This window comes from Neodiprion pinetum, chromosome 1 (genome assembly GCF_021155775.2).
Source record: "Neodiprion pinetum isolate iyNeoPine1 chromosome 1, iyNeoPine1.2, whole genome shotgun sequence".
NCBI classification, from domain to species: Eukaryota; Metazoa; Arthropoda; class Insecta; order Hymenoptera; family Diprionidae; genus Neodiprion; species Neodiprion pinetum.
The window spans coordinates 13,733,024-13,753,465 of NC_060232.1; the positions used below are offsets into that span (position 1 = coordinate 13,733,024).

The 20,442-nt window shown below is 35.4% G+C and overlaps 1 protein-coding gene across 13 annotated transcripts in view; it reads left to right on the forward strand.

Moving 5' to 3' along the window:
* The window catches only part of Unc-115a (Uncoordinated 115a), a 41,018-nt gene that overhangs the window by 1,119 nt on the left and 19,457 nt on the right, over window positions 1-20,442 (forward strand). For 9 of the 13 annotated variants that reach the window (XR_006881812.1, XM_046613920.1, XM_046613827.1 and 6 more), the window contains exons 1-8: window positions 2,001-2,142; window positions 9,926-10,086; window positions 10,334-10,499; window positions 13,559-13,793; window positions 13,964-14,285; window positions 18,186-18,257; window positions 19,000-19,183; window positions 19,460-19,725. Coding sequence is in view for 12 of the 13 variants with exons in the window: in XM_046613920.1 (XP_046469876.1) it covers window positions 2,004-2,142; window positions 9,926-10,086; window positions 10,334-10,499; window positions 13,559-13,793; window positions 13,964-14,285; window positions 18,186-18,257; window positions 19,000-19,183; window positions 19,460-19,725 (1,545 nt within the window). In the remaining variant the exon portion in view is untranslated. Of the gene's footprint in view, window positions 1-2,000; window positions 2,143-9,925; window positions 10,087-10,333; window positions 10,500-13,558; window positions 13,794-13,963; window positions 14,286-18,185; window positions 18,258-18,999; window positions 19,184-19,459; window positions 19,726-20,442 lie in introns of those variants that run through there. The other 4 variants (XM_046613864.1, XM_046613929.1, XM_046613871.1 and 1 more) reach the window with 2 other exon arrangements.

Below are 20,442 nucleotides of genomic sequence, written 5' to 3' on the forward strand. Positions count from 1 at the left end.
ATAGACCCACGTAAACGTACCTACCTACCTACACTTATGTACATACCTTATACCATTGAAACGGCACATTACGTAACGTTCAGGCACAGTGGACGACGGGTTTATTTAAGCTATATTTAAAATTGCTTTATCTAAATTTCGAAGAATCTGATAAGATAAAAGGGTTTCGTAGACTTTGCCAATGGCATGTTTGTTGGCGATACATAGTTTTAGTTTAGTATGTGCCCAGTGTAAACGTGCTGGTTATTAACCTCCTGTTTATTATTATACACAAATACATACGGTATGTTATGATCTAAAATAGAGATTTCTAAGTCTGTAGAAAATGAATCTCTGAGCCGATGTCTTACCGAATGCCACAACCATTGATACCATTCAGCACGATGTAGTTAGATGTTCTTGTAGTGGTATACGCAGATGGTTTCAAATTCGCTATATTCGCATCTTAGGACGAGAACCGAACGGACGCTATTCATAATGACTGGGTTACAGAGAAAACCACATGAATGTTACGATTCGTTCATATTCAAGTTATTACACACTACGCTCCGAGAAGTTTGTAATTCAAGACGTTGCAATCTTATCTTTATTTAGAGTCAGATAGCGACTGGATATTTTATACAGTTCGTTATTAGCAAGTACTATCAAACTGTCGATGGAACTAAGAACAAATAGTGATTGATTTCGATGTGAAATTGTTTTCATTTCAAAAGAGAATAGCGTGTTACATTTTTTTTTTTCAACGTTTCACCTGTAAAACTAATGATTGCATGTAATTTTTTTGTAATTGCATCTTTCGTACAGACATTTTCATCGAATTTCTATTTGTGGTATTTGTAACGTTATGTATTTGTAAAGTTATATTTGCAATCCCCTGTCCGGGGGAGTTATATGCTACGATATATCAGAAAATGGTAAAATCAACACGAATGATGTCACAACTAGGAGAAATTTGCTTATCATCGCATATCTCAAAATTTTTTACTTCCGACTGATCACGAAGACTCTTGTGATTTTTACCGTTAGCCGAACTATAAATAATCCTTCCCGGTGTAACATAGTCGAAGGTCAAAAACTTGTATAAAAAAGCATACGCAGTCTCCGTCAATCAATCATGTCTAATGGCGAAACGAAAAATGTCCATACATCCAGTGCCTCGAATGAGATGAGGTTGGAGTTCTATGTGACGTGGAGTTACACGTTACGTTAGTGTAACAATACATATTTTGCTGATTGCCTGAGATTTGGTACACTGTAATCATGAAAAAAATACTCATATTCTGCAAACTTCAACTACTTCTGTCTCATTGTAATTTGCGATATGGCGGTTATGTCTGAACGTATCGTCATGTAAAACAAGTCGGTTGTGAAGTCGCGTTATGAAATTCTGGGACTTTGAATGAAGAAGGGTGGGCTGACGGATGGTGCGCAGGCCAACCGTGTTTATCCTGCAGCAAATTAGTTGTATTACGAAGCAATTGGACATTGCACGAAATTGAGGAGGAAGATTCGAGTGGGTATTTTCAGTCTGCAATTTTTGCTGCATTCACAAGAACGGTATTAGGTAGTGCGAGCTTCGTACATCCTGAGGTAACCTCGAGTTACCAATTATAACAGTTAATCGTTTGGATTGTTTTTCACGCCTTTATCTTATCGCTAGCGGGTTAGAGCCGAGGCAGACGAGGTGTGGAGTCGCCGCCGCACCTCGAGAAATACGTGCGTCCCTCACCTTCGGACTTACATAACTGCCGTAGGATTATTGCTGGAAACAACATATAAACCTGCGTGAATCATGTATATATATATGTATATATGTGTATATCATCCATATATATATTTCTAAAATAAAATATAAAATCTCTTATTCCTGGTGCGTGTGTGTGTATATATATATGACATGACATGACACGATTCACCTAGGTTTATATGTCATTTTCAGCAATAATCCTGTTGCACTTATGTAAGTCTGCATGTGTGAGCGTGCGTGTGTGTGTGTATACCAAATGAAGACCAAGATGGACGAAAAGCTTACCTCGATGGAGAGCAAAAATATAAAATCTTCTCCCGGTATAGGTGTGGCTGATAATAATAATAATAATCAGACAAAAAGTGCCGAGGATACAAGGAAGCTTTTCAAAAAGCGTGAGAATTTCTACCATTATCATCCGTGTGTCAGTGCAATGTTCAACATAGTTTTAATACTAGGTCTGAGCTTACGATACGCTTCGTAGACATGATTTTTTTTCCGTATTACAATTACCATTTTTTGGTGGAAATGTACGTAATGTTACGGAATATTCAAGTACCTTGGGTATGATGACGAAACGCCGTAAAGGTGTCCTTGTACTGATCATTTAGCATTATACGAAATTTGTTAATATGCAATTATAAGAGGCTACGTATGTAAGAATCGTACACAGTTGCTAGAAGCTGACATTACAGCCGACCTCAGAAGTGCATTAGGTCATTATATTTGACCCCACTTGACAGCATCCTATTTAACTCCATGTCTGAATTGTATTAACATATCATTAAGAATTATAGTGGCATTCGGTCACATATATTTCGCATGTGTTAAAAAATATAGGAATGAGTTCAGGAACGAGAAAAAAGAGTGAAAACGAAAATAGCAGCGCGGAAACAGTAATTTAGCCAGTCCGATGAAGAGTTCAGCGTTTACAACATATGACGTCATGTTAAGTGTTATTATGATGTCACCATGTATTTTTAAACCGTTGTAGCGAGAAGGCTTAATACATTATACATAGATATATATTACCAACAAGCATATACATGCATATACTGGATACTTATATGTGTACGGTTTCGATTGTTTACGCAGTTATGGATATTTGCTCTCGATTCGCTCCTTCTTACTTGTTGCACCAACAATTGAAGGCCTATTGCAAATACCGAAAACGGGTAAAACATTGATAATTATCCACTTGAAACTCGAGTATATGCAATTTTACGTATTACTGAAACTTTTAAAAATATCAGAGGTCAATTGTGCCACACTTGTAGAGTTCGTCAATTGGTTGATGAATGAATCTGCGATTTGATTAATTAAAAGACGATAAAAGTACGTAACAATGAAAAATATTGAAAGTACACCATGTCGGAGTATAAAGGCAGATCACTCTGTGCCAAATTCTATGAGCACATCATGAACCGCAGAATTGGTAAAACCACTGTATAATCACTCGTCAATTTTATTTTGGAGACAATTTACTGCTGCATAATTTGAAAATTTGTGTCAACCGCCAGCGATAATTAATACAACGGATGTCGAAATCCTCTGCGAATATATAGGAACTTGAACAGGATCTTGAAATCGACAAAGTCCTGATTTTTATTGTTCAATATCGTCATGAAATTCTTCTCCCAGTGTCGTCGACTGCCTTGTCGACTTTCACGGTGTTATATCTATAATGTCGAATGTTTTCTCTTTTTTTGTCGGATGTGGCCCAGTACGCCTGATCACGGCGTACGCGAGCATTGAAATTCTCGCGGCTGTTCAGAATAACATGACATACCTGATTTGTTAAATCTTTTCCAGATACATTATACTTTATTTATTCGAAAAAATTTTCTATACGAAACCTTTTTTACGTCAAGGTGGTTGTAACGGAAATTAAAAAATGAGATAAGTTGTTCATATTTACAAGAGGCATTCATCCGCAAAATATACGTCATCTATTAAAAGTTGATATACTTTTACTATTTCATTTCTGATAAAATAGGGTTCGGAGTTCGTATCTTAAACATATGCTTAGATAGAAATTGCAAAAAATAAGTGAAATTGTCGTACCCCTCCTTGAGAAAAACATTTGACATTCATATCAAAACCTATTAGATCATGTATTGTATTTTTTTTCATAATTAGATAACGTGTTCATAAGTTTTCATCGTGCCATATATGAAAAATATTCTAAAGTAAGACTGTGAGGTATAAGCGACTCTGTACCTCTTTTGCTCTCTTAGAAGGAACCTTCACGCGTCACCGCGCGTTTCACTCGCACTATTTCACCGCGCCGCACGCTGGCCCGCTTACGTAGTTGTCATGATTTTGACGTTACAACCTCCTTAACTCCGCGGATTCGACAACTCTATTCACATGGAAGATTGGGAAAATTAGAGAAATTTTCAAACTAATGATAATATTGGATAACTTTGATATAAAGCCTGTAATACAGTTTTATTGTCCTAGTAATTTGCCCATTGCAAAAATTACTTGTTTGGGATCCACTGTATACAAGGTATCCCGTTTTAAACGAGTCATGACGACATCTTGAAAACTGAGCGTGGTTCACGAAAAAGTTTTAGATCAAAGTTGTTCGGTTTCAAATGCCAAAGCTGTTGAATTATTATATAAAACTATTGAGAAGTTGACGTGCTTGTAGGTCGTGCCGAATTTAAGAAATCGAAATAGGGTTGGCATCGTATCTTGCCAGTCATCTCAAACGTCAAATACTATTTGCTTTGAGAATGTTGAATATTATTTGTTTTGATAACGTTTGGGTTGGCTGTGACGGTATACGATCACTGAACTCTCATACGATTGTTGCATTTCAGCTGATACTACAGCGGATACGATGCTTAACCTAAAATGCGAGCTGTAACTCCAGTTACTTAAAAAGGCGCATGTATCGTTCCGCAGATAGAGAACCTCACTGTACACGTCCTTAGTCAACGTTGAAATCAACAAAATAAGCAGTTCTTAAATACAATAAAAACGGGCACGTGACATATCGTGAAAAACTACAGCAGTGCTAATAATAACATATAAGGGATACAGCGATACCCGAATTCCAACTTTTCAAGTTCCCAAAAAAATCTATGAGGTTGAAGTTAATAAATTTACTGTAACAAGGCTTGTTTAAGAAATATCGTTACTTCGCACCTTTAGGATTATCTGAGTAGACCACAATGAACAAAATATATTCATAATTTGGAAAACCAACTTCTTGAAAGTCATTCCTACTTGAACTTTAATTTGTGAAAAAACCAAGTTTGATTTGCGAAAGGTAGTTTACTAAATGTGACGTAGTACATAAATAATTTACTGCTTTCAATAAATGTGTATTGTTACACGCAGTATTTTGTCAAGTAGTACGCACTTGTCACAAATTTTATAATTTTATTAATGTAAATGCTTCAATTAAGTCCGCATTATCCACTGAGGTTTTCTTGGTAACATTTAGTCAGGTTAACTTACGGTTAGGTTATAGCATTGAATGATTTGTTATTGAAGTATACCGTGGAACTGTGAAGTATATATATTACGTGTCAAGACTCAATTTGCTGCTGAATGTTTCCTGCACTTTAGCAGATAACTGTCAGACGATAGACTGAAGAATTTAGTCAGCGCATGAGATTTTCTGTGCATTCAATGTGCCTAGTTATTGTAGACAAGGAAGTATAGGTAGGAGATCCAACTTGGCTTATATATACATCGAGTAACTACATCCTATTCAAGAGAGTCAGCTCTGGGCAATATTCCCTGCAGCTTCAGGGGGCTAAGTGGGCCAAGTGTTCGGTGGTGAAATACATAGTTTATTGATCAACGAAGACTGCTGTGGTGCCTGGTCGATAATAGTACATTTACTGTCTGTCAATACATCAAACAAAGAAGGGTAACATTATTATCGGTATGGCAGTTAGCTGTATCGGCACTACAGATCGCTTACTGATCTACAATCGTTGATGTAGGTATAGTAGCTAGCCGTACTGGCACTATAAATCGCGTACTGATCTATTACAATCGTTGATGTTGACAGGTTACCCGTTACCTCTCTTTAATAGAAGAAGAACTCAATAGCATCTAGAAGTGGGCCCTATTGCGGTGGCTGCGAAAACGCCGCTCGCAACAAGGTGATACCCAGAAAAATGCAGATATTGTCTGATAATACGTCCGATGAACTAGCAACACACAACCATTTTGTTTTCTTATTCGACAGTCTTGTGGTATACGACTCAATTCCTGAATCTTCCTTGCACAGTAAAATGCATAAATGCCTTAAACTTTCGTTTAACTTGTTTTCGGTCCGAAAGAAAATGCGAGTTCAATTCTATACGAATTCTGTGACAATGACTGGCGATACAGATGACGTGAGAACATAGTATGCATTGTCACATGTATATTATATTATAATTCGTATAAAATTGAAGTCGCATTTTCTTTCGGACCGAAAACAAGTTAGCTGGAAGGTTAAGACATTTATACATTTTACTGTACAGCTATGTTGTGAATGGCGTTTCCGGAATTACCGAATTCCATAACCGAAATCGGTCGTATTTTTTTATGAGCTGAGGCATTGGATGGGACCAGGAGTCCAGCCTCCTTAAGAGTCATCCAGAGTGGTCGCCATCTTTGTTAGTTGACGGTAGAGTTGACTGGTGGTCAACGTAAGAACTTCCTCGGTCGGGAGCGTACATATGTGTAAAATAATTTATGGTGCCCATGAAGTATAGTTTTTTACTTCTCTTTGTACCCATGTTGTATTCTGGGATAGAAAGCTACTCTACATCTAATCAACACATGTAACAGCACGAGCAATGCAAAAGAATCAGTCATTAGCAAACTTGTTGATCATTCATAGTAATATTTGCTTACACAGGGTATTATTTGACATAATAACGTAGCCTTACAATGGTCTTTAAAAAGAATAGGATTAACAAATAGATTCATCAATATTTTGAAATAGAACAGAAGTACGCATTTATGTTTGTATCGAAGTATGCAGGATAATTACTTGTAATTTGTTTTATTCTACTACATATCTTGCAGAGATCACAGTCTTTTTCATAAGTTATGATTAGCAATAAATCTCATGATCATTGTCATATCATAGTTTAAAAAATTTGCGAATAATATTTTCAAAAATAGATCCACAAGAATATCATATATCATTAGGGAGGTCCTTCAAAAGCTTATCTTGAAAAGGTCGACTCAAAAAAAAAAAAAAAAATAGGAAAAACTGACGAATTTCGGAGATAAACAAAAACACTCGGCGACGATGATCGATCGCCAACTTCTAGTAATACTTAATGAGCGCAAGTTGGGAATAATGAATAATTGCTTTGTAATTAAATTATAAATGATTTGTCTCTTTTTTGATCTACAATATTCACAGTATTTTTCTGCCAAGTTTTGAATTATTTCAGGAGTGTCAACGTACATAACTATGATTTTTTTTCTTTATTTCCCCTCTACATTGGGAATACTGTTCAAATAGCTGATGTAATATTTCATTTTTGACATTGATGATTCGTCGTCAGTGATTATTAGCGGTTTCTGCCCAAATTTGAAACTCAAAATGAATTTATGCAAATAAGCGCCCATTCTTGTTTAACTAGAATGCTGAAATTTGTTACCAATTTTACTAGTTTTTTTTGGAACCGATCTAGGGGGTGCAGAGCCGGTTCAAATTCAAAAATGACTTTCTTAAGTATCACTGTAATAAATATACTAAACAATGCTACATGCTTTTCTTCTTGTACTGTCAAGCTGGTGGTCCTCTTAAAATCAAGCGTGTACGTGAATAAGAAACGATTATTTCGAAAATTGCTCTCCAATATCTGATATGAGTTGTAATTTGAGTTTGAAAAATAAGACGTCACTGTGGTTAACTCTTAATCTTATCTTACTTCCTGTTATAGATATTCAAATTTGCCGCATTTCGAGTACCTTTGTCCCAGAGTTGCCCGGTGGATTTCTCCGGAAACCACCTAAAAATCATAGTGCGTTCGTTGACTGAATGCTTTCCCACCAGTGTTTCCCACCTGTGAATTTTTGTAGTGTTTTGGCGTTGCGTCGCATTGGTAGAATATGCGCCAAAGTGTGTAGATAATCGGAGATGAGAATATGTATGCTTTCACAATAGGTTGTGATGCCAAAACCTCTCCGGAGTTGATGTGTACAATTTCAGTTAATAGACATGCTTGAAGATGTGGCAAATGTGTTGCAACCTTTAGCCGTTACCAAAATTCGGAGCGCTATGACTGCGAAAAATCCTGCATCCCTCCCTCGCCCCGCATAAGCTATCCGAGAGACATATCCAAAAGGGTATAGCGGGACTGGTAGTGATTATTGCTATCATCATTCTTGTTGTTATCGTTGCAGTCATTATTATTATTATTACTGCTACTACTACTCCTACTAATACTACTACTACTACTACTACTACTTCTACTATTATTACTATCATTAGGTGAATTGTTTTGTAGCAAAAATAAACTAGATATTTAGGAGTATTTTCGTTTGTAGAAGATCGGTATTTAAAAATATCGTAACGTCACAGCTGGATAATACGAGTAGCTCTTGCTAAAGTTATGTTTTCCTTGAGGGTAAATGTTTCTTTTCATGTCCTGAACTTTCGGTCCATCAGGTTTGATCAAACGGAATTCTGTGGTAAATAATTAAAAGGTCAATACAATATTTAGCCACAATTTCACCATTAATTCTTATCATCAAATAGCTGATCACGTATAATTTATCATCAGAATTTTTTATATTTGTAGCAACCCAACTTTTCAATTAATTGTAAGCCTGATCGATTGGAATTATATGTACATTTATTTGAAGAATAAATGACGAACTTTGAACCTTTAGAAAACACGGACTTTCATTTTTTTCCTGTAAACTTGAAAATGTCTGTATTATTTGCTGTGTGAAATTGCATGGAACAGAATGAAATTTAATTTTGGAAACTATGGCAAATTCTGTAAATGTCGAGCATATTTTTGTAATTATTACGTTATGCCATTTTTGTTTTACCATTTCGTACTTAAAAACTACCTATTGGAGAGAACTATTTCAACAATATATTCCCTTTTTTACTGTTGATTATTAGAGGCAGATAGAGCAGGATAAATTATTATGGTAATAATTTTGAACTTGCATGATTAATATATCGCATAAAATAACAGTCACATATTAAGGGACTAAGAATATAATGTTTCGTTTCATATAGCACTATGTTATTATCCCCTTGTTATTACTTTTACTAGTATACCTACCTCCTCTCTAAGCTGAAAACCTTCATTTCTATTCATATGAATGCTAAATACCTATGTCGAATGTACTAATCAGTTCCAACCAATGATATATTTGACGTTACAATTACTAATTACCGACGATTACGAGTGATGGTTGAAACACCTGTTCATTAAATACTTGGCTGTTTGATACTCACCCCAAGTATTAACTAATCGTAGGTCGATATAATACGTTGTATTATTATAATTTCGCTCGTGATGACAGTTGATTGTACAGGGTGTAATTCATAATGTCATCGTTTGAAATTCATCCGCCGAAACGATCAGAACAAGCTTTTGTTTATACTGCATCTACTACAAGTCATCTTTCACAGGTCTTTTTTCTTCTCGTTTCATTCATCAAGGCTATCGTGGAAAGTATAAATGCACTATTAAACACCCAAAAGATTGGATTTTGGAAACCAATGCTTCAATGTGGTGCTTCAATTTACTCCATTATTGATCCATTTGAAATATTACTAAAATACTTCTTAAAGAAATACTTAAGTTTGTTGATTTTTCTATTGTTTTGTATGATGTTCATCATGACCTTATGTGAGGTCGACAAAGAAGTGTGTTGTTTCATCTGTATTCAAATAGGAAAATACTTAATCAATTCCAGACCCCGTCACTTACAAAATATCAATATTAGACCGTGAACATCATATTATCTATAATATCATATTTGAGGGTAGTAAAAAGGGTAGATCAAAAGTGAAAAGACAGTTTTCATTTTTTGCATAGAAATCCTTCTCTATTTGCAGTAAATCTACTTAAATAAATGACAAATTTGTTCAATCAATCTACGTGTAGTAAATTGAGTTTTATACTACTATCAAACTACAGAAATTTTAAATTGCGATTTTTTATGAATTTTTTCTTCTAGGTAAAACTCTCTGCCAAGCTTGTAATAAGAAGTGTAGCGGAGAAGTTCTACGAGTGCAGGACAAGTACTTTCACATCGGTTGCTTCAAGTGTGCGCAGTGCAATTCCAGTTTAGCTCAGGGTGGATTTTTTGCTCGTGAAGGCTCTTACTATTGTACTAAGGTAACAATTAAGATCACAGTATTTAATATCATATGGTTTGCTATTGTCTATAAGTATTGTATTCTTGGATAAAATAATCATAGGTCGAAATCACCGCTGGTTCAAACATAAAATACTGCAAGGTTTAAATGTATAATTATGTAATTAAGAATATTGGTGATACATTAAAATGAAGTTATTGTAAAATAATTGAAACCGTGTATACAATGTTTAACTTGGTCACTTTTAATCATTTTTTTGTATATAGGATTATCGCGAGCGCTGGGGCACTAAGTGTGCTGGTTGTGGCGAGTATGTTGAAGGTGATGTTGTAACTGCTGGAGAAAAACACGCATTTCATCCTAACTGCTTCCACTGTCAACGATGCCGGCAACCATTGCTTGGCCAAGGAGCTAAGGTCACATTGGTACAAGGTATGCCAAGCTATTCACTCCTCCAGCAGTTTTAATTATGAAGAATTAAGTTTCTGGTGGCATGATATGTAAAATACATAAATTCATAATTTGTACCTGCCTCTTGTGGCCTTATAATTGGTCAGTTGATAAACAACTGGCAATGCCGTAGCTACGGATTATGAAGCCTGGGGCTGATCAAAATGCCAGCACTCCAACTCTAAAAATGACAATAAAACTTAGTCCGTACGCCAAGTACGTTTGAGTATGGAAAACAAGATCATTCGATAGATCATTTTAGGGTAATTCCGGGTGAGATGGTCATAGGTAAGAGATGGCCCACAGTATTGTCCAATATAGTAAAGTACATAAGAAACTATACTGTGAGCCATCTCTTACCTATGGTTATCTCACCCGGAATTACTCTACATTTAGTTTTTTTGTTAGTAGTTTTCTGATACGAGAAACCCAGATCTAAAATATTTTTTTTCTTAAAATGGTCCGCTTGACACATGGTGTAAGTATACAGGGTGTGCTCTAAACGGAGATAGGTACGCATCAGTAGTCGAGCGTGCATCAACAAGATGGCGCTAACCGCTGCCCTGCTGTGTACTCGGTTGCCTACATGTTGGCGCTTAGTGAAATTTTTTTAACCGGTCACATCTCGCGAACGCGACTTCGGAGACTACATGTTCCTTGGGTTAATTTTTACATACCTCGACCGCCTCTATATTCCCTATCAGTTTGGTCACTAGATGCTGGGTTACCCTGTATAATTACACCATGGTTTCATACATTTTTTTGTTTTTCTTTTTACCCTCAATAGTTAGTGATGGAATTTATCTTGATTGTTGACTGCAGTCTGAAGGAGAGTAACGACTATAATAGTCAGTTGTTATACGAAATATTTATTTCTCTTCTGATGATTATCATATATTTTGGACTTCTAACAATCAACATGTAGTTGTTCATGGTTGGTGTAACAGCTGCGAAATGAATTCAGAACGTATTTCTCTACTGTCGAAAAACGTCAGGAAAGAAATAAATATTTCGTTTAACAACCGACCGTTATGCCTGTTATTCTCCTTTACACTTGATAGTTATTGAAATATTTGAAATCGAAATTTACATTTCTATATGCTTTCCTTACTTCACTTTGTCATTCATACTGCTACTGAATGTTTTATCATCATTATGTAGGTAACTATTAAAGATAGGAAAAAAGTGAGCAAATCGATATTTATTAAAATTCTATTAATAAAAACCAAAATTTTAAGTGTGCACCTTTTTGGATTTGTCAGTTTATCCGTATAGCACTTACAGTTGAACCACTATATAACAAAGAAACGGGCCATTTGCAGAGAAAACAAGTCTTAGATTTGAACATTCAGTTTGGACATCATTTATAGAACAACTTGTTCTTATTATGTTGAATGCAGTAGCGAAAATATTTTTTTGCAACACCTGCATGGAAAGTCCATTTTTATGCACCATTTACAAGCACCGAAAGTAGTCTTTTATACACATGTGCGGGAAAAACTTTCGCGCATTGCTAGGGGTGTCAGAAAAAAACCTTCGCACATTGCCGGCGGTATAAGATAAACCTTCGCACATTGCTAGCGGTGTGTGAAAAAGACGGTTCGCACGGTCTGTTAGAAGTCCGCTTTTCCAAGGTTTTCGGACTTTTTGATACTTTGACTGGTTTGATTTTATTATGTCGGACTTTCCATTACAGGTGTAACAAAAAATAGAGTTCGATACACGTGCGAAAGTTGGCAATACATATCTCGCGTGAATGCGCCACACTCGCCCTTCAACTCGTCTACGGGCTCGTGCTGCGCCTTCACGCTTGTGCGGGCATTGCCACCTTCGCGCACTAGTATCAAAAAACACTATTGTTGGTTTCGTTTCAAAAAACCTGCAAAAAAGAAGCAACTAGTAGTAATGTCACCACGTGATCCAGTCTGTTAGTTTAGAATCCCATAGCCTTAGTGCCTTTGCACCAACTGTAAGTACAGGGCATCCGAGTGTGTTAGCTAGTTCTACTTCATACCTATATATTGTACATACAGAAAATACATTTTGAGTTGTTAACGGTACCAGGCTAATCATATTTTTTTTTTTACCCTGGAGAAACAGTGCCCCCTGCAAAAGAGCACCCTGCTTGCTGGCCTTTAGCTATGGTGCTGATTGATTGGCGTACTGATTATCGGTAGCTGCATTACCTTTCTAATGCTAAAGAATTAAAACCACTTATTGCACTCTTCATATATTAGTTGGGAAATGAGTTAACGAAATAAAAATTGTGGAAGTGTAATAGAGTTTGTCTATTCAGTTCAGTTCTTGGGTAATTTGAAATGCTCAATACTTTCGAGGCACTTGGCAACATTCATTTGGTATATGGGAAAGTGCTATACAATTGCAGGATAGCTGTGCGTCTTTACTAGGAAAGATTTCCCAACAGACTTCACCTTTGTTTGCACATTTTCAAAGGATTCGGTCAACGAATCTCTGAAGTTAAACAAATGGAATTGATGTATTAGTAGACATGCGTGCGCGGTAGAATTTCAAGTGAATTTGCTCGACTGTCTGGCTGCAGAGCCTACCTGCGGGCATTGGTTCTGAACCCCTTTTGACGGGCTACCTGACCACGGGTTACCTGTTAAACATATCTTGTCTTGGCAACCCCTATAACCTTTTAAAGTTTGATATCACTACTCTGAAATACCTTGTATAACAGTTGGAACAAACGTGTACATGAGTCAAAATGCATCTAGCATGATAGCAATTTCAATAGTATTTCAACATAGTATATACAAAATCATTTTTTATGCAGAACGAAAATGTTTCACGAGCATGAAACAGTTTAGTTAATTCAATGTGATATTACACTTGAAAGGATTGTCACATGCGCCTTTTTCGTACCATAATATTGTGTTGTGCACTCTATATCATTAATTTCTTGGCTTATCCACCGAAAAAACTGCTATTTATTCATATTCAATAATTATGCTTTTCCTTAAACCATAAATATTTCTTCACAAATTCAAAGTAATATGTGAAAATTATTTTTACCAAAGGGCAAGCATTGTGTCATCGATGCGTCAGTATACCGGTACGGGAGGCTTCTACTCCAATAAATAACAGTGGACCCCCGCCAGGACTAGAAAGCCAGATTGATGCAGGTGCCTGCGCTGGGTGTAGACAGCAGTTACGAGAGGGTCAAGCTTTGGTAGCCTTGGATCGGCAGTGGCACGTTTGGTGCTTCAAGTGTCATAGTTGTGATACTGTATTGCACGGAGAATACATGGGCAAGTATGTATCGATTAGTCTTTTACCATCATTCCAATTTAACTGAACAGTCCGAAGATTAGATAACGTAGATTAAATTTCACTTTATTTCGTTGACGTGGAAGGAAATGTACACAGTATTTCTGAGTTTTTACAACATCTGAGAGTCTTTTTTCATTTCGATATCTAATTAGGGATGGGGTACCGTACTGTGAAAAAGATTACCAGAAGCAGTTTGGAGTCAAGTGTGCTTACTGCAGTCGATATATAAGTGGAAAAGTATTACAAGCTGGTGAAAATCATCACTTTCATCCAACATGCGCGAGATGTACGAAATGTGGAGATCCTTTTGGGGACGGAGAAGAGATGTACTTGCAAGGCGGTGCTATTTGGCATCCCCGTTGTGGACCTGGACCTACTGGCTCTAATGGCATTATTAATGGTCATGCAGAGAACCACGTTCATACTCCACATAGAGATTCAGAACGCATTTGCAGTAGTGCTTCAGAGATGCAGGTAAGTTGTTTTATTCTGTCGAGTTTTTCAGCTGTAGAGTCTTATCCGAATTCGAATAATTGAATTATGATTATCTAACCATCTGAAGGGTCCCAAGTAAAGTTTTAAGATTTATTTCTAAGAACGCATTTTACATTACGCTAAGTGTACAAGTTTTTACTTGTTATTGAGTTTGAAAAGCAAAGGGCCTAGCCGGGGTTGCACATGAAACATGCCCCTGAACCGATGTGGATTTACTATACGCCACATTTTAGAGCTACCTCAAAAACCTGGTTTGCCCAAGTTTAAAACCTCTATCTATATTATTACCCTGGAAACTCGGAATAACGTGGATTTCCGTTTTTTCGCAATTACTACGCCATTTTTACTGTAAAAAATATGAAAAAAATTTTCGCGAGATATCGAACATTAGATAAATAAGAAATTGTTGCTGCGCGAAAATTATAAGGCCTGCAAAGGTATTAAGTAGAATTTTCGAAACCGAGCAGGTCAAACCTGTTATCAATGATGATAGTGATGAAGACTGAATACATTATGTTGTACACATTTTTTACATTATGTAATTTCAAATCTGTTTGATATACTTCTCAAACAGATGAAAAATTATTAAAGCTAAAATATTATAAAACCAAAAATGAATTTGTTCATTCATTCAGTAAATAAGGGAATATTTTTAACTATGTGAAAGAATCATGAGATCATGAAAATGTGTCCCCCAGATGATTGAGTTGACATTGAGTTACTTTTCCCCCAAAAAACCATTGAAAAATTAGTTTTTGATTTTTTTAACAATGGCGCACCTTTCCGAAAAATCTGAAAAAATTACAGAAAATCAAAAATAACGCAATGAACATACTGTAAAAAAAAGAAGCTAGTCACTCTTCAAACTTAATAAGAGATCGACAATTTAAACCTCAAAAGATTTTTCACAGCTCGAATTTGGTCCGAAAAAATTCGAAAAAATTCTGGAGTATGTACATCGATATCCGCCAGATCTCCAATTTTTTTCATATTTTTTACAGTAAAAATGGCGTAGTAATCGTGAAAAAACGGAAATCCACGTTATTCTGAGTTTCCAGCGTAATAATATAGATAGGGGTTTTAAATTTGGGCGAACTAGGTTTTTGAAGTAGCTCTAAAATGTGTCGTATAGTAAATCCACATCGGTTCACGGGCATATTTCATATGCAACCCCGGCTAGGCCCTTTTCGTAAATGAATTGCATCTGATGCGAGTAATTCATACTGCTTGTTATTTTTCTTTAAAATCTTGAAAGGGCATCTGACTAATACATAAAATCGGTATTCTTCTATAATAATGTATAATCGATGTTATCCCATAAAAATTTACACATAAAAACAGAAACGTCGAATTCCGATTATACCATTTTTTAAATTGTTACTCATTTATATGAGAATATTGGCGTAAAACCTGACATCAGATTTTGAAAAATGCTAACCCTACTTTTGCAGTAGTTCGTATTCATTTTCGAGTTCTAACGAGTACTAAAGATTTCAAGTCACGCGCTATTCACAATATCTCAAATATGTTTCTGGATCATTTTATTTGAAGATTTAATACTTTTTCTTAGTTCGAGGTCCGTATATACAACAATTTGGGCGATGCAACTGCGTACAAACGGAGTATAAATGATTGCAAGAAAAATATATACTTTTTAAAAGTCGTGCGTAATGTTCATATACATGGTATCCCATTTTAAAAAACATGATCAGTCATAATAGAAAATAATTGTTTTAAGAAAAAGTGTTTTATCTAAAACTTGTATGGTTTTGAGGGGGATGTTAAATAATGCAATGAGTTGAAAGCCAGGTGACCCATCTTTCGAGAAATTTCAATCACGTTGTTGATGAAAACTGATTTTGCCCTCTAATAAAACTTGTAGCTAATAACAAAATAAATCATGACGTTATTGAATTTTGTCATTCAGGCGATTTTTCTCTGACTCATAGTGCATAGAAATTGCGTAGCGTCTCGAGGTTGCATTGCATTTGAAGAACACATGCCCGAGTGTGTGTGTGTAGACAGTCGAAGATGAGAACCATGAGTTGGCCAGTACCATGGTATTGGATGATTCCAAACTTTCTTCAGTATGTACGTGTTAAATTATAAATTTACCAAGTGTTTGAAGATATTGCAAATGCGGCGCATCCTCGAGCCACTACCAAAATTTGAAATGCTATAAGTCAGCAAAAAATCGTCTAAATAACAAGATTCAAAACCATCTGAATACGTTTTGCTAATAGCTACAAGTTTTATTTGTATTTCTTTTTATTTTGAAAAGCAAAGCTCATAAAAAATTTTTGATTGTGGTGCTACTTTGCCTCGAACTCATAGCACTATTTAGGGTCCTCTTCAAATCGTACAAATTTTATATGAAACCTTTTACGATATGACCATTATCTTCGGATATACATATATGACCATTTTCTTTAAGATGGGACACTGGGTATAAGTAGGCTAAGTTTGTTTATTTGGTTTTTCACATAGTCGGGCACCTTTGATATCATTCTTAATTCTATTTAAGAAGAAATCGGACCAAAATTGAGTCAGTCAGAATTTAATGAGAAAATTATATTTTTGACCTTACGTAATTGAAATTTTCGTCTTGTTACTCATTTTTCCACAGTCTACCTTGTACATTGTCTAAAAAGTAGAGATCAGGCTTGAAAATGAGATGCTATTTGATTGGAATTCCATATCACATTGTAACGAAATTGGCATCCGAAACCAGTGAAATATCACCTGAGCCGATATTTCTAACCTCGTTTTCGTCCGTTGATACGCATCTGAATGCACGTAAAAAAATGTAATACCATCCTCAAAGTCTTTTCCGATAGTCTACTGTTTAAATAAAAAATTGTGAAAATTAGGAAGGGTAAGATTGGAGGTTGGCACATTCAGCGCGAGATGCCCCTCACACCACGTGACATTGAATATATACATGACATTTGAATACATTTTTAATATTGGAATCTGGGAATTTGGGAATTTGCGACATTGTAGGATACCAAGTATTGGCGAAAGATATGGCTTTTGTATTTAAAATTGCTAACTTAAATTTTCGAAAGTTGTAAGAGTCATGTGTCCTCTCAGAGGATCATTTCTTATAATTTTTGTGGGTACCAGTACAAGATAAGTGAGAACACAAAAGTTCACTCGCATTGTAAATCATTGTAAATGGAAACTACTTACTTATTCCTAGACATCTGATATTTCTCAGCTGTCAAACGGGATCTATTTTTAGTTGATAATGCACAAGCAATTCCCACTTAAAGGAAGTATGTGTTCATAGTCTGCAGGCACCATCATTGATTTGAATCAATATAATATACCAACTGAATCACAAGATGAATGACACAAATAATGAGACTTTTACATATCGTTTCATGACCTTGAAGTTTGTAAAGTTATGCCACTAACATTTCAAGGTGTACATGATGAGGGAAAACAAAAAATTAACATAAAATTTGTCATTTCAGTACTTACACTTTTCATTTGTTACCCCCTCAACATTTCAGTCTCAAAGTAGTTGTATTTAATGTTTATATTTTCTTCCATTCCTGTAACGAATTTCAACTTTAATACGTATCCATCATTTTATAGACAATTTAAGATAATACAGTCAGTTTCGAGTGCGCATTATCATTTACAGTAAAATTTTCAATCTATGTATTACTAATATCAGAATAGAAATGAAGTCAATCATATATTCACAATGATTTACAGATAGCTGTGCTTTACTAACGATATAACACACTATTTTTATTCCTTTGCACGCTTTGAATATTAATGACCATCTTTATACCGAATATCATTTTATGAGTTATTTTACTGCTTTGTTAAGTGTTATTTATTTTTCTGCACGGATGTTGTGTGTAGTTTTCAATACGGTCACGCACACCAAGTCTCAATGGATCCCTGTACAGCCCTTACAACAGCCTGAGTCGCAAGGTATGGTAAATTTTTTTTGCACTGCATACGAGCCACGAAATATAAAAGTTGATTTTGTGATAATAATTAAACAATGCAATGAAAACAATACTTGCATTAGCTTTTCAACTATTAAACGATGTTTGTCATTTTTTTCCATAATTTTCATTTTTAACATTTTTCTATAAATATTTTTTTGTCTGCCTTTGTACTGATAACGCTATACTTTTTCCTTTTTGATGAATAGTAACGCGAAAAAGACTGTTTTTTTCTGCTTGTTTTCAATTTATTATAAAATTATTTCCATGGTACTGGAATCTTATGCTTTGAAATCCTGTAATTAAATACATAGTAATTGAAGTAAGATTCACAAACTGCATAGTTGAATAGTTAAACTCTAAGAGATTCATATAATATACAACAACAAATGTACTGCATTGCTTTTGATAAACAAATTAGAAAACTTACAGTATACGATCAGTTTCGATGTTGAATAGATTCTCCAAAACTACTTTTGTTCAAAATATATACCTTCGAATGTATAATACAAATGTCAGCCTACAATCATCTGAAATGTTTATGGATAAATAGATATGTCTAAAAAATTCGAAGAACTCGAGTATGTCAGGGTTATGAGTGATGCCATTGATCTAATATACATTAATTTGACATTTTATAAGACCAAAAAATTTATTCCATTCTTCTCGTGAGAAAAAGAAAGGCTGCGGGAACTCTAATTAATTATTATTGATGTTAATTATAGTACTATCCAACAAGAACTGGCAGTCCAGGATTGATCTTGAGAGAATACGGAAGAGGTGGTGAGGATGTATCTAGGATTTGTACATATTCTTATCTCACAGAGACACCGAGCCAAGGATACTTGAGGCGACCAATTCAGCCATATGATAAACCACCCACCAGCCCTCACTTCCATAGACCTAGTTGTAAGTGTTTGACGACATTTAGATACAGATTATAATTCAATATTTGTATCTATGTTCGAATAAAAATGACGTCCTAAATTCTACTGATAAAGCACAAAACAGAATGGTTGAAAATATTGAATATCGTACGATGCAAAATTACTCCAGAGAGAGCATAAGAAGAGATGATTCAATCAATGTTGAAATGAAATACAAAATAGTAACTAAACCCAATGAATCATCAGCAATGAAGAGGTTGACGATAAAATTGTCAAATTAATGTAATGTTGTTTGCAGCCTCAAGATCAATAAGAAGTAGTGGCGGGCGCAGCAGCCGTTCTGGAATGCGTGCATTGGTTGATGCACTCAGTGACGCAAGACCCAAGTCACCTGCAGCAGTGAGTCAAGCGGACAATGAGGAGCCAATTGAATTGGCTCATTTTCCTGATGCGATGAGGCCACCGCCAGGAACACAACCTCCTATTGAAAGAGACGATTTCCCTGCTCCACCATATCCTTATACTGATCCGGAAAGGCGCAGGCGTTGGTCTGATACCTACAAAGTAAGTTATGGGGAGAGTATTTTTACAACTCGTCGTTTTAGTCATAGTCAAACGTCACAAAAGGTGAGGTCATATTGAAAATGAATCACGATCTACAGACATCGATCTTTGCTGCGTATTTTGATATGTATATACTAGGTGAGTTGAAAAAACAAATGTCAACAATCTCCTGGTTTTAAAAAATACGTCAATGAATGTATTTTTAAATCGATGTTAAAAACTGTAATTAAATAAGATCAACATAATTGATGCAATGCTTTCTGGTTACCTCTAGTACTTCTATTTGTCTGTCCAATCAATTCTTACTTATGATTTATAATTTTTTGGAGTAATGTTAATATCTATGGGAAGAAATTAGCATCCAAAATGGTAGTGTAACAACAAGAGGGTTGAGTGTAATGTTTCAGTATGATATTGATAATTTGAAATTACCCATGATGTTTTACTTCACCTACAACTAAAACTAATAGACAAGCTGTAAGAACGGAATTTTTTAATGGCACTGTATATTGCCTCTAAGGAGAGATATAACAAGATTGAAATTGCTAAGATCAGCATTTCTCTATGGAACTAATAATAAATCGATATTCGGTTTCTTACTTTTGGGCCTTCAAAGGTGAGAACAATATTTCCATTCATACAACCATTCCAGCAACTATTCATAGTAAAATAACTTTCGCTTCTAATTTTTTTGACGTGTTTTTGTCAGTAAAAGTT